Source organism: Jaculus jaculus, chromosome 13 (genome assembly GCF_020740685.1).
Source record: "Jaculus jaculus isolate mJacJac1 chromosome 13, mJacJac1.mat.Y.cur, whole genome shotgun sequence".
NCBI classification, from domain to species: domain Eukaryota; kingdom Metazoa; phylum Chordata; class Mammalia; order Rodentia; family Dipodidae; genus Jaculus; species Jaculus jaculus.
The window spans coordinates 74,287,223-74,299,988 of record NC_059114.1 but is presented as its reverse complement, the minus strand read 5'-3'; the positions used below and the strand labels follow the sequence as shown (position 1 = coordinate 74,299,988).

Sequence of the window (12,766 nt, the reverse complement as noted above, 5' to 3'; positions counted from 1 at the left end):
TCTTGCACTAATAAAATATTATTTTTTAAAACTTTTTTAATTTTTATTTACTTATTTGAGAGCAACAGACAGAGAGAGGAGAGGCAGAGAGAGAGAGAGAATGGGCGCACCAGGGCTTCCAGCCACTGCAAACAAACTCCAAATGTGTGCGTCCCCTTGTGCATCTGGCTAACGTGGGTCCTGGGGAATCAAGCCTTGAACCAGGGTCCTTAGGCTTCACAGACAAGCACTTAACCGCTAAGCCATCTCTCCAGCCCTCTATCATATCTTCTAACTCTCCTCACTTTAACATAATCTGAGAGAAGCCATCTATAAATGGCCTTTGTAGCATGAGTCATAAACGTTCTTCCTTTGAAACTTGTCTTCTGGAGAAACCAGGGCAAAGCTCCACAGTGATCCAAGTGGAAATGACTAATTAACAGGAGATCAATCTCAGCTGGGTCAATCAAGTCTATATAAGGAAGAGCATCCATTCCTTCTAGGCCAGGGTGGATCCCACAGTCCAGCATTATTTTCCTTCCTTTGAATTCCAGAATAATACATGATCTTCCTACTTCTTGTCCAGCTCCACCTCAAATATTTTTTAAAAATATCGTATTATTTGAGAGAAAAAGAGAGATACAGAAATAGGCAGGTAGAGAGAAAGAATTGGCGTGCCAGGGCCTCCAACCCCTGCAAACCACCTCCAGACGCATGTGCCTGCTTGTGCAAAATATTATTTTTTATTACTTATTTTATAAGTTTACGTTATCTTTTGGGGACCATTATCACTCCACTACTTTTTTTTTTCAAGGCAGGGTTTCACTCTAGCCCTGGCTGACCTAGAACTCCGTAGCCCCAGGCTGGCCTTGAACTCATGGGGACCCTCCTACTCCAGCCTCTAGAGTGCTGAGGTTGAAGGTGTGCAGTACCACATCTGGCTCTATCACATTTTTATTGTAGTAAGATATATATATGAATTTCCTTCTTTAAAAAGAATACTGGAGTCATGTTTATTATTCTTTGTTTGTTTGTTGTTTCGACTTAGGGTCTCACTCCAGCCCAGGCTAACCTGAAACTCATTCTTTAGTCCCAGGTTGGCCTCAAACTCATGGCAATCCTCCTACCTCTGCCTCATGAAAGCTAGAATTAAAGGCATGTGCCACCATGCCCTGCCTCATGTTTATTATTCTAACTGAACTACCATGCTATCTGAAAAAAAAATTTTTTTTAAGGTATTACCTGCTTATATAACTCATCACAGATAAAACACATAACTGACCTCTTGCTTGGTTTCCCCTGGGTGTTTCTTATTTTCTTTTTTCTTTTTTTTTTTTTTTTGAGGTAGGATCTCACTCTAGCCCAAGCTGACCTGGAACTTACTCTGTAGTCCCACGCTGGCCCTGAACTCACAGTGATCTCTCCTATCTCTGCCTCCCAAGTGCTGGGACTAAAGGCATATGCCACCACACCTGGCTTTCCTGTTTTTACCCTGAGAGTGACAAATTTCAGCCCTTCACTGTCTCAGTAAGAAGAATCTTTGAAGTTACAACAAATATCAGATTGCTAAAGCCACCTCCTGAGTTCAGCCAGTCACAGAACTCAACTTTCTGCAGTGACAAGGAAATGATGCATACCTTAGCCTCCAAAGGTGTACCTGGTAACCTGGCTTTGCTCATGTGGCCTGTACACCTCCCAGAGGTGCGTTCATTCACTCACAGGAGCAGGAAGTGAGCGCTACTGTCTTTAGAAAAGCTGTCTAAAGTAGAAACAGAGCCGGGCATGGTGGCGCTTGCCTTTAATTCCAGCATTTGGGAGGCAGAGGTAGGAGGATGGCTGTGAGTTCAAGGACAGCCTGGGCTAGAGCGAGACCCTAACTCAAAAAATCCAAAAGAAAGAAAGAAAGAATATGGAATTACAAATGAGTTCCCGGAGAAAGGCCCCTCCACCCCTGGCACTAGAAGCAAAACAGAGCTAATGGGGAAAATCTGAAGGGAAATAAAACCTAGAAACACATGCAACTAGTTACCCTTTTGACCTCCTCTTCCTTTGTAAACCGCAGACAGAAGTGCAGCACTCGGAGGTCTTTGCAGTGAATGATGAGTTTTTCGGGGTACTTCTTCAGTTGTCCAAACAGAGGTTTTTTTTTCTCATCAAACACTACAGATCAGAGATGAAATGAGGAGGAGAAATTAATGTTGAGTGGCAACAAGTTAATGCTAGAGAAACAAGGTACACTGTCAAAGCTCTAAGGCCAGTTTGTCCCACTGGCCACTGTCGGCAGGAAAAACGCCCTGAAGAAAAGCCAGCTCAGAGCTCAGATCACAGAGGATGGCTGCTTGTTAGAGCCTGGCCTCATACTGACAACATCACAAATGGCTACCGAAGGATTCCTGAAGATGCTGAACCCAAAAATGGAGAAGAGGAACAGAGAGCTCCAGAGAGACTTGGCAGGAAAGGCTTGTTTAGTCAGCAGAAAAGGCACCCTGTACAACCAACCTTTACATACCAGCATCTGACACAGAATGGCCTATGCAGAGTATCGGACAAACAGGCTTCACACTGGGAGTGGTAGCTCATGCCTGTAAACCCAGCACTTGGGAGGGAGACACAGCAGGGTCAGGAGTTTGAGGCCAGTGGGCTACACAGTAAAACCCTATCTTAGAAAACTATAAGGAAGGGAGGAGGGTACTTAATAGATTGATATTGTATATGTGTAAGTACAATGATTGAAATGGGAGATAATATGATGGAGAATGGAATTTCAAAGGGGAAAGTGTGGGGGGGGAGGGAGGGAATTTCCATAGGATATTTTTTTATAATCGTGGAAAATGCTAATAAAAATTTTAAAAAAGGGCTGGAGAGATGGCTTAGCGGTTAAGCGCTTGCCTGTGAAGCCTAAGGACCCCGGTTCGAGGCTCGGTTCCCCAGGTCCCATGTTAGCCAGATGCACAAGGGGGCGCACGCATCTGGAGTTCGTTTGCAGAGGCTGGAAGCCCTGGCGCGCCCATTCTCTCTCTCTCCCTCTATCTGTGTTTCTCTCTGTGTCTGTTGCTCTCAAATAAATAAATAAATAAAATTTTAAAAAAAACTATACGGAATCGGGTGTCATAGTTCCTGTCTAATCCCAGTCTCAGGAGGCTGAGGTAGAACTGCCTTGAGTTAGAGGCTAGCCAGGGCTACAGAGTGAATTCCAGGTCAGCCTGGGATAGAGTGAGACCCCGTCTCACACAGGAAGGGAGGAAGGGAAGGGAAGTGACAGAGAATGAAAGAGTGAGTGAGATACATATAGTGAGAACAGGTTCCAAGTTCAACTTGGAGTTTTTCCAACTATGTTAACTCCAATCTATTTCACATCTCAAGATATCCATAAAGTTGCTTTAAATAAGATAACTTATATGAACACATTTCAGTGGACCATCAAGGACTCTAAGAATATTATCAGACTGAAAAGATGGTTCAGTGGCTAAAGGCACTTGCTTGTAAAGCCTGATGGCCTGGGTTCAATTCCCCAGTACCCATGTAAAGCCAGATGCACAAAGAGGTGTATGCAACTAGTGTTCATGTGCAATGGCTAGAGGCCTAGCGTGCCCATTCCCTCTCATGCATTCTCTCTGCTTACATATATATATATTTGGTTTTTCGAAGTAGGGTCTCACTCTAGCCCAGGCTGACCTGGATTTCATTATGTAATCTCAGGCTGGTCTCAAACTCACAGCTATCCTCCTACCTTTGCCTCCCAAGTGCTGGGATTAAAGGTGTGCGCCACCACGCCTGGCTTAAAAAATATTCTTTAAAAAGAATATTGGGCTAGAGAGATGGCTTAGCAGTTAAGGCGCATGCCTGCAAAGTCTAAGGACCCTGGTTTGATTCTCCAGGTCCCACGTAAACCAGGTGCCAAACGTTTGCAGTGGCTAGCGGTCCTGGCATGCCCATTTTCTCTCTCTCTCTCTCTCTCCCTCTCTCTGTCTCTAAAAAAAAATAAAAAATTTAAAAAGGAGTATTACCATCACTATTAATTATATACTCAAAAGCAGTAAAAACTCAAAGGTAGAAAGCATACTTACCTCCATAAATCTGATCCACACAGTGGAGTGTAATGTCATTTTCTCCTATGACCTTATTCTTAAACTGAGTTTCCTAAAAAATTCAAAAGGAAACAACTGTGACTCCTTTCTACGCACCGTTAAGAGGTTTACAGACAGAGCAAAGCACCCCTCTCCATCTTGTGCACTAAGATGGAGCTGGTGAAGGCATGTCCCAAAGAATGGAGTGACTAAGTGTATCCAAATGTATGACGTGAGCTTTTCAAGTTCCAGCGGCATACTGCTAACCTGCGCTGCTCCCGGGCAAACCCACCAGCCACAAAAACAGGGGTGACTGACGGGCTACCCAAGGACAGTGTGGGGAAAACACGGGGAGACAAAAGATTCTGGCGGACACTGTTGTTGTCCAGGAAGGGCCCTGGTGAGGTTTCCACTGACATGTAGTGCCCTCCTTCCTTGACTACTCATTCCTAAATAGAGATAGGTCTCATAAGGACACTGCTACTAGGTGCAGATTAAACGTAAGAAAGGCAGCCGGGCATGGTGGCGCACTCCTTTAATCTAGCACTCAGGAAGCACAGGTAGGAGAAGCACTTGAGTTCAAGGCCATTCTGACATTATATAGTGAATTCCAGGTCAGCCTGGGCTACAGCGAGACCCTACCTCAAAAAAAAAAACAAAAAAAAAAACAACAACAAACAAAAGGCAGACCCAGGCTTGGGAGATGGCTTAGTGGTTAAGGCACTTGCCTGCAAAGTCTAAGGACCCAGGTTCGATTTCCTAGTAGCCACTTAAGCCAGCTGCACAAGGTGGCACATACGTCTGGAGTTCTTTTGCAATGGCTAGAGGCCCTGGTGTGCCCATTCTCTTTCTCTCTAATAAATAAGTAAAAGTAAAAAGCATAAGGCAGGGCTGGAGAAATGGTTTAGCAGTCAAGGCACTTATCTGCAAAGTCAAAAGACCCAAGTTGGATTCCCCAGGACCCATGTAAGCCAGATGAACAAGTTGGTTCATGTGTCTGGAGTTCCTTTGCAATAGCTAAAGGCTCTGGTGTGTAGCCTTTCTCTCTCTCTCTCTCTCTCTAAATTATTTATTTATTTATTTGAGAGCGACAGACATAGAGAGAAAGACAGACAGAGGGGGAGAGAGAGAATGGGCGCGCCAGGGCTTCCAGCCTCTGCAAACGAACTCCAGACGCGTGCGCCCCCTTGTGCATCTAGCTAACGTGGGACCTGGGGAACTGAGCCTTGAACTGGGGTCCTTAGGCTTCACAGGCAAGTGCTTAACCGCTAAGCCATCTCTCCAGCCCTTTTTTTTTTTTTTTGAGGTTGGGTCTTGCTCTAATGCAGGCTGACCTGGAATTCACTATGTAGTCTCAGGGTGACCTCGAACTCATGGCGACCCTCCTACCTCTGACCTCCCAAGTGCTGGGATTAAAGATGTGTGCCACCATGCCTGGCTTTCTCTCTTCCTATTATCTTTATCTGCCTCTCTCTCTCCTCTCTCTGAAATAAAATAAAATTTAAAAATAAAAAGAAAAATAAGATAAACCCAAGTACAAAGGGTGCACTTTCCATCAGTTTCACTATAAAACTTAGTTCCTGAAGCCGGGCGTGGTGGCACACACCTTCAATCCTAGCACTTGGGAGACAGAGATAGGAGAATCCCCAAGAGTTTGAGGCCACCTTGAGACTCCATAGTGAATTCCAGGTCAGCCTGAGCTGAAGCGAGACCCTGCCTCAAAAAATCAAACTAAAAGCCGAGCATGGTGGTGCACGCCTTTAATCCCAGCACTCTAGAGGCAAAGGTAGGAGGATCACCATGAGTTCGAGGCCACCCTGAGATTACATAGTGAATTCCAGGTAAGCCTGGGCCAGAGTGAGACCCTACCTCAAAAAACTAAAAAAAAAAATAAAGATAAAAAAAAATAAAAAAACCCAAAACAAACAAAACAACCATTTAGTTTCTGACTTTGTAGAAGAGGTTAGTACACAGAAAACACGGGGAGCCAGTATATTTGAGGAGATACCACTCCAAATGAGTGGGTTACATTGTGCTCAAATACAAAAGAAAAGAAGGAAACACTGAGTGAGCATGAGGGCAAAAGCAAGCCAAGGAGGCACGGGTGGGCAATTTCTAAACGGCCCTGCAGCTCAAAGGAGCCCCAGAAGGGCAGAAGCAGACCCCTGATAAGAAGGGTTTCCATGTTTGGTGGTATTTCTGTGTTGGGAGGGGCTAAGAAGCTGGAGGAGAAACCGTGGAACCACAGCTGCATTTTTCCCTCCAGACTAAGCAGAAGCAGCCCGTGCTCACGTCGCTATCCAGGGCGGGGTCGCTGTCTCCTAAGAAGGCGATCTTGAAGTCGGTGCACACGAGCCTCCCGTAGACCCCGCGCTGACACGAGTCTTCCTGCACACACTTCAGCACCGTGCTGGCCTCGCAGAGCAGCTGCTCACCTGGCGGAAGGCAAAGCAAGTCCTCAGGGAGCACACCCACAGAATGCAGACGCAGGACTCCCTGCTCGATCCCATGGGGACAGCGCAGTGCAAGTGAGCCCTTCACAAGCCGGGTCAGGAGCTGCAAACTGAGGGCAGGAGTGAGGCAGGGTCGGAGAGCCCAAGGCCTCGCAGACACCTGCACACTGGGCTTCCTCTTCCTCTTCATCCCTCTCTCCCTACCACTCAGCTCAGGCTGCTCTCCAAGTCGCTATGTAGCCCAGGATGACCTTGAAGTGGCAGTCATCCTCCTGCCTCAGCTTCCTAAGTACTGGGATTAGGTTATGAGCCATTGCACACCCAACTTTCAGCTGCTCTCTCGTGTCGATCTAGTATCCTCACCTCCCTGACCCAGCAAAGGGTCCACAGCCAGGCCACCCTAAGTGAGCAGGCCCTGGACACCCACCCCTTTCCCGCGGGCCTGGCCAGGCAGCTAGCTGGCTCAGACAGCGCAGCTGACAGCTTTCTGCAGCACCAAAACCATCCCAGCAGCACGCCAGGAGGAGGAGAGGGAGAGAGGCTGGTGGGGAGAAAAAAAAAAAATGCCATGTCCCTTCTTAGTTGAAAAATGTTTCCTCTCAATGAACCATTTTTCCCTGCTCCATTTGCAGGCACCTAGCCTGTGGCTCCTGGAGAGAAAAAGACTTTTCTTCACTATCAAAAACTAGTATTCCCGGGCTGGAGGCATGGCTTAGCAGTTAAGGCATTTGCCTGCAAAGCCAAAGGACCCTGGTTTGATTCTCCAGGACCCACGTTAGCCAGAAGCATGAGGGGGCACATGCGTCTGGAGTCCATTTGCAGTGGCTGGAGGCCCTGGCATGCCCATTCTCTCTCTTTCCCCCACTTTCTCTGCCAATAAATATATAAGTAAATAAAATTTAAAAAAAAAAAAACTAGTATTCCAGATTAGAGAAATGGTTTAGTGGCTAAGGTACTTTTCTGCAAAGCCAATGGACCCAGGTTCAATTCCCCAGGACCCACGTAAGCCAGATGCACAAGGTGGCACATGCATCTGGAGTTCATTTGCAGTGGCTGGAGGCCCTGGCGTGCCCATTCTCTCTCTCTCTCCCTCGCTCCCTATTTCTCTATCTCAAATAATTAAGAAAAATTTAAAAAATAAACTAGTATTCCTAGCAACACATAAGTTCCTGAAGGCCAGGTGTCTGGAAGGCAGGAGAAAAAAAAAACAAAAAAACAAGTGAAATCAAAAACCTTAAAAAGCAAGTATAAATTCTTTGAAACAAAAAAGGAGAAGGAATTTTCTTCCCAACCAAAAGATGACATCACTCCCTCAGACTCTCCCCAAGAGGTGGTGTGCACCTTTAATCCCAGCACTCGGGAGGCTGAGGCAGGAGCATCACTGTTTGAGGCCACCCTAAGATGACAGAGTGAGTTCCAGGTCACCCTGGGCTAGGGAGCCCTGCTTCAGAGGAAATAAAAATGAAGGACCTCCTTCTGGATTTGCCTACCTTCAAATCCACTGGTTGACTGAAAATTCATTGAGCCTAGCTTTCCATAAGAAAACTTAGAATTTCAGCCACTAAGCCCGTTCAGGAGCACATTTTATGGCGTTTTCTCATCTCACCATTCAGTCCCCAAACAGTGTCTCAGCTAAGGTCAAGTTGAAAGGCACTGAGAAGCTGCCTGAGCTTCAGCTTTCAACAACAAATAGACTAGACAGGCTGCTGCCTCATGACCCTCAGTGAATACTGAAGGCCCACTGAGGAGGGTCCTCTGCAGAATGGGGGCTGGGGAGAGCAAACCTGTGAGTGTAACCTGATGGGACTGTGACCAAAATGCAGTACGTTCATACAATAAAGTTCTCAATTAAAAACATACAGGTTGAATCAGGCATACATCAGAATCATAAGAGCTGGGTGCTGAAAAGGCTGCTAGTATAATTTAGGAAACTGAGGCTCACAGACATTAGCTGTAAACGCATAGCTGGACACCTAGAAGAGACTACCAAATAGCCCACTATTAAAAATAATGATTAAGGGCTGGAGAGATGGCTTAGTAGTTAAAGCATTTGCCTGTGAAGCCTAAGGACCCAGGTTCAATTCCCTAGTATTCACATAAGCCAGATGCACAAGGTGATACGTGCTTCTGAAGTTCATTTACAGTGGCTAGAGGCCCTGACACGCACATCCTATCTGCCTCTCTCTTATTCAAAGAAATAAATAATTAAAAAAAAAAAAAAAAAACAGTCAACCAGCCAGGCACATGCCTTTAATCCCAGCAGGGATAGGAGGATCTCTTGAACTCAAGAATTCTAGGTCAGCCTGCTAGAGCTAGAGACTACCAAAAACAAACAAACAAACACAACAACAAAAACAGTGAACCAAACGGGGCTTGGTAGCACACGCCCTGAATCACAGAACTTGAGAGGTAGAGGTAGGAGGATCGCCATGAGTTCAAGGCCACCCTGAGACTGCATAGTGAATTCCAGGTCAGCCTGGGCTAGAGAGAGACCCTACCTTGAAAAAACCAAAAAAAAAAAAAAAGAGAGAGAGAGAGAGAAAGAACCAGCCAAATGAGGTGGTGCACACCTTTACAGGAGGATGGCTGTACCAGGTCACCCTGGGCCAGAATGAGACCCAGCCTCCAACAATACTAAAAACAAGTCAACCAACACCATAAAATGTGCCTTCAGCCGGGGTGGTGGTGCATGCCTTTAATCCCAGCACTCAGGAGGCAGAGGTAGGAGGATCGCCATGAGTTCAAGGCCACCCTGAGACTCCATAGTGAATTCCAGGTCAGCTTGGACCAGAGAGAGACCCTACCTCCAAAAAAAAAAAAAAAAAAAAAGTGCCTTCATAGTGAATGATCCCAGAGTTAAACCCCAGCCTTCTCAGTCCCCCTGCTCAGAGAACAGCAGCAGATGGACAGGTCAGCTGGCCCCCCAACACTGGGGGAGGCCCAGGCAGCTGGGCTGGTCAAGAGAAGTACAGACCTGGGCAGCAGAGAGGAAGTGCAGGGAGCAGGAGTCTTCAGGGTCAGGATTTCCTGCCCGGGGTCTAGAAACACTGGGTGAGGCACGCAGGAAAGCAAGGAGAGGCCTCGTGTGCTTGTGAAAGATGTGAGAGTCTCCCGGGTTTCTTTTCAGCAGGGAGAAGGAGAGGGAAATGCTTTCTTTCCAGATGTCACACCCCTCAGAGCCAGAGGAGCGTGTAGTTACTAAATGGAAGACCTTGATATCTTTGTCCCACTCATCCCTGTGCATGCCAGAGCCTGAACACAAAGAGGTTTATATATACACTGGGGATGACGTCAGCTAACTGTGGCTCCGAGGTGCTCGGGAGGTATGATGCTAACATGATTGTTACCTGGCAACAAGTGAAGAGCTACTTCCTTCTCTGTTACTTCCTTTTCATTTGTGTCAATTTCCTAAGGAAAAAAAGAAAGCAAAAGGTCATATTTTTCTTTGTTTAAGGGCTCAGAAATAACAATACAGATGTTGTCAGAATATACACTAAGAGCCTTTAATCCCAGCACACGGGAGGCAGAATTAAGAGGATCACAGTGAATTTGGGCTACCAAGTGCTAAAGTGAGACCCTGCATCAAAACTTTTAAAAATGGGGGCTGGAGAGATGGCTTAGCGGTTAAGCGCTTGCCTGTGAAGCCTAAGGACCCCGGTTCGAGGCTCACTTCCCCAGGTCCCACGTTAGCCAGATGCACAAGGGGGCGCACGTGTCTGGAGTTCGTTTGCAGAGGCTGGAAGCCCTGGCGCGCCCATTCTCTCTCTCTCCCTCTATCTGTCTTTCTCTCTGTGTCTGTCGCTCTCAAATAAATAAAGTTAAAAAAAAAAAAAAGAATTAAAAAAAAAAAAACTTTTGAAAATGGGGCTGGAGAGATGGCTTGCCTGTGAAGACTAAGGACCCAGCTTCGATTCTCCAGGACCTATCTAAGCCAGATGTACATGGAGGTGCATGCATCCAGAGTGTGTCTGCAGTGGCTGGAAGCCCTGGTGCGCCCATTCTTGCTCTGTCTCAAATAAATAAATAAAAATAAAATCTTTTTTAAAAACTTTAAAAAAAACATATATTTTTTATAATCATAGAAAATGTTAATAAAAATTTAAAAATTAAAAAAAAACATATTTTAAGGCTAGGCGTGGTGATGTATTCCCATGATCTAGTACTTGGTAGGTGGAGGCAGGAAAACTACCACTGCAAGTTCAAGTTCAGTTTGGGCTACACTGAGAAATGTCTCAAAAAGGGGTTGGAGGGCTGGAGAGATGGCTTAAGAGTTAAGGTGTTTGCCTGCAAAGCCAAATGACCTAGGTTCAATTCCCCAAGACCCACTTAAGCCATATGCACAAGGTGGTATATAGGTCTGAAATTCATTTACAGTGGTTGAAGGTCCTGGTGTGCCCATTTTCTTTTTCTTTCTAATAAATAAAATACAAAGGTATTGGAGAGGAGGGTAAGGAGAAAGAAAAGAAAGGGCAAGGCCTGATTGTTATAAGCCTGTATTCCTAACTTTCAGAGGTAGAGGCAAGAGGAAGACCTTGTCTCAAAATAAAAAGCAAAAGGAGGGAGCTGGAGAGATGGCTTAGCAGTTAAGGCACTTGCCTGCAAAGTCTAACCACCTACGTTCAATTCCCCAGTACCCATGTAAAACCAGAGGCACAAAAAAGTACATGCATTTGGAGTTCATTTATAGTGGCTAGAGGCCCTGGTGCACCCGTTCTGTCTGTCTGTCTCTCTTCTGTCTTGCTTTCTCTCTGCTTGTAAATAAATAAACTATTTTAAATAAGAAAAAAAAAAAAAGCAAAAGGAGATTGGATAAGCTAGGGGTATAGGTCAGTAGTAGAGTACTTGTTTAGCATTCATGAGGCCCTGAGTTCAATTCCCAGTACCACAAAAACAACAGGATAGAGAAGCACACAGTAAATGATACCAGGCAATGAAATCAATGAAATTCTGGCCATAACATTTTGGGAGCACTAGAAAGATGGCTCAGCAATTAAAAGATGCTTGCTTGCAAAGCCTGACAGCCCGGGTTCAACTGCCCTGCCACCCACGTTAAGTTGGGTGCAAAAGTAGTATAAGTATCTGGGGTTTGTTTACAGCAGCTAGTGGCTTTGTGGGCCCATACACACATACACATGCAAATAAACTTAGAATTTTTAAATTGGCCGGGCATGGTGGCACACGCCTTTAATCCCAGCACTCAAGAGTCAGAGGTAGGAGGATCACCGTGAGTTCGAGGCCACCCTGAGACTCCATAGTGAATTCCAGGTCAGCCTGGGCTAGAGTGAGACCCTACCTGGAAAAAAAAAAATTAAATTGGCCAGGCATGGTGGTACACGCCTTTAATCCCAGCACTTGGGAGGCAGAGGCAAGAGGACTGCTGTGAGTTCCAGGCCACTGTGAGGCTACATAGTGAATTCCAGGTCAACCTGGACTAGAGCGAGATCCTACCTGGGGGGGGGGGGGGGGGATTTAACTGTATAGGGCTGTAGAGATAGCTCAGCAGTTAAAAGTGTCTGCCTGCCCACAAAACCTAAAGACCTGAGTTCAGTTCCCTAGTATCCATGTAAAGCCAGATGCACAAAGTGGCACATGTATCTGGAGTTCATTTGCTGAAGCTAGAGACCCTGATGTGCCTATTCTCTCTCTCCGCCTACAAATAAGTAAATAAAATAAACCATTTTTAAAAATTAAAATTGTGAATAGATTTGTCAGAAAATGAAACTAGGTATTTATGGCTTACAAATTAAAAAAAAAATTTTTGTTTATTTTTATTTATTTGAGAGCGACAGACAAAGAGAAAGAGGCAGATGGAGAAAGAGAGAGAGAATGGGCACGCCAGGGCGTCCAGCCACTGCAGACGGACTCCAGACGCGTGCGCCCCCTTGTGCATCTGGCTAACATGGGTCCTGGAGAATCGAGCCTTGAACCGGGGTCCTAAGGCTTCACAGGCAAGTGCTTAACCACTAAGCCATCTCTCCAGCCTATGGTTTACAATTTTATTATCATGATTTGTATGTCTGGTGTGCACAGTGTGCACACTGATCACGGGACAACTTCAGGGTGGAAGTCCTTCCACCTTGTTTGGTAAAGGGCTCTCTGCTGTGTGCTGCTGGGAAGACCAGACTCATCGTCTGGCAGGTTGAAGGATTTTCCTCACTCGGCCTCCCACTGTCTGTGGCCCCACCGGGATTACAGATGCTTGTGACACTTTGTGTACTGCTGGAGCTCCTCAAACCGCTGAGCCAACTGCCGGCCGCCATGTTTTAT

At 45.9% G+C, this 12,766-nt stretch overlaps 1 protein-coding gene across 2 annotated transcripts in view; it reads right to left on the bottom strand.

The window, feature by feature from the left end:
* Positions 1-12,766, bottom strand: part of Mtmr12 (myotubularin related protein 12) — an 89,166-nt gene that overhangs the window by 47,451 nt on the left and 28,949 nt on the right. For both annotated transcript variants that reach the window (XM_045132648.1, XM_045132649.1), the window contains exons 2-5: positions 9,847-9,907; positions 6,339-6,481; positions 4,047-4,119; positions 2,009-2,139 (exon numbers count right to left, since the gene is read on the bottom strand). In XM_045132648.1, the coding sequence (XP_044988583.1) occupies positions 2,009-2,139; positions 4,047-4,119; positions 6,339-6,481; positions 9,847-9,907 (408 nt within the window). The remainder of the gene's footprint in view (positions 1-2,008; positions 2,140-4,046; positions 4,120-6,338; positions 6,482-9,846; positions 9,908-12,766) is intronic.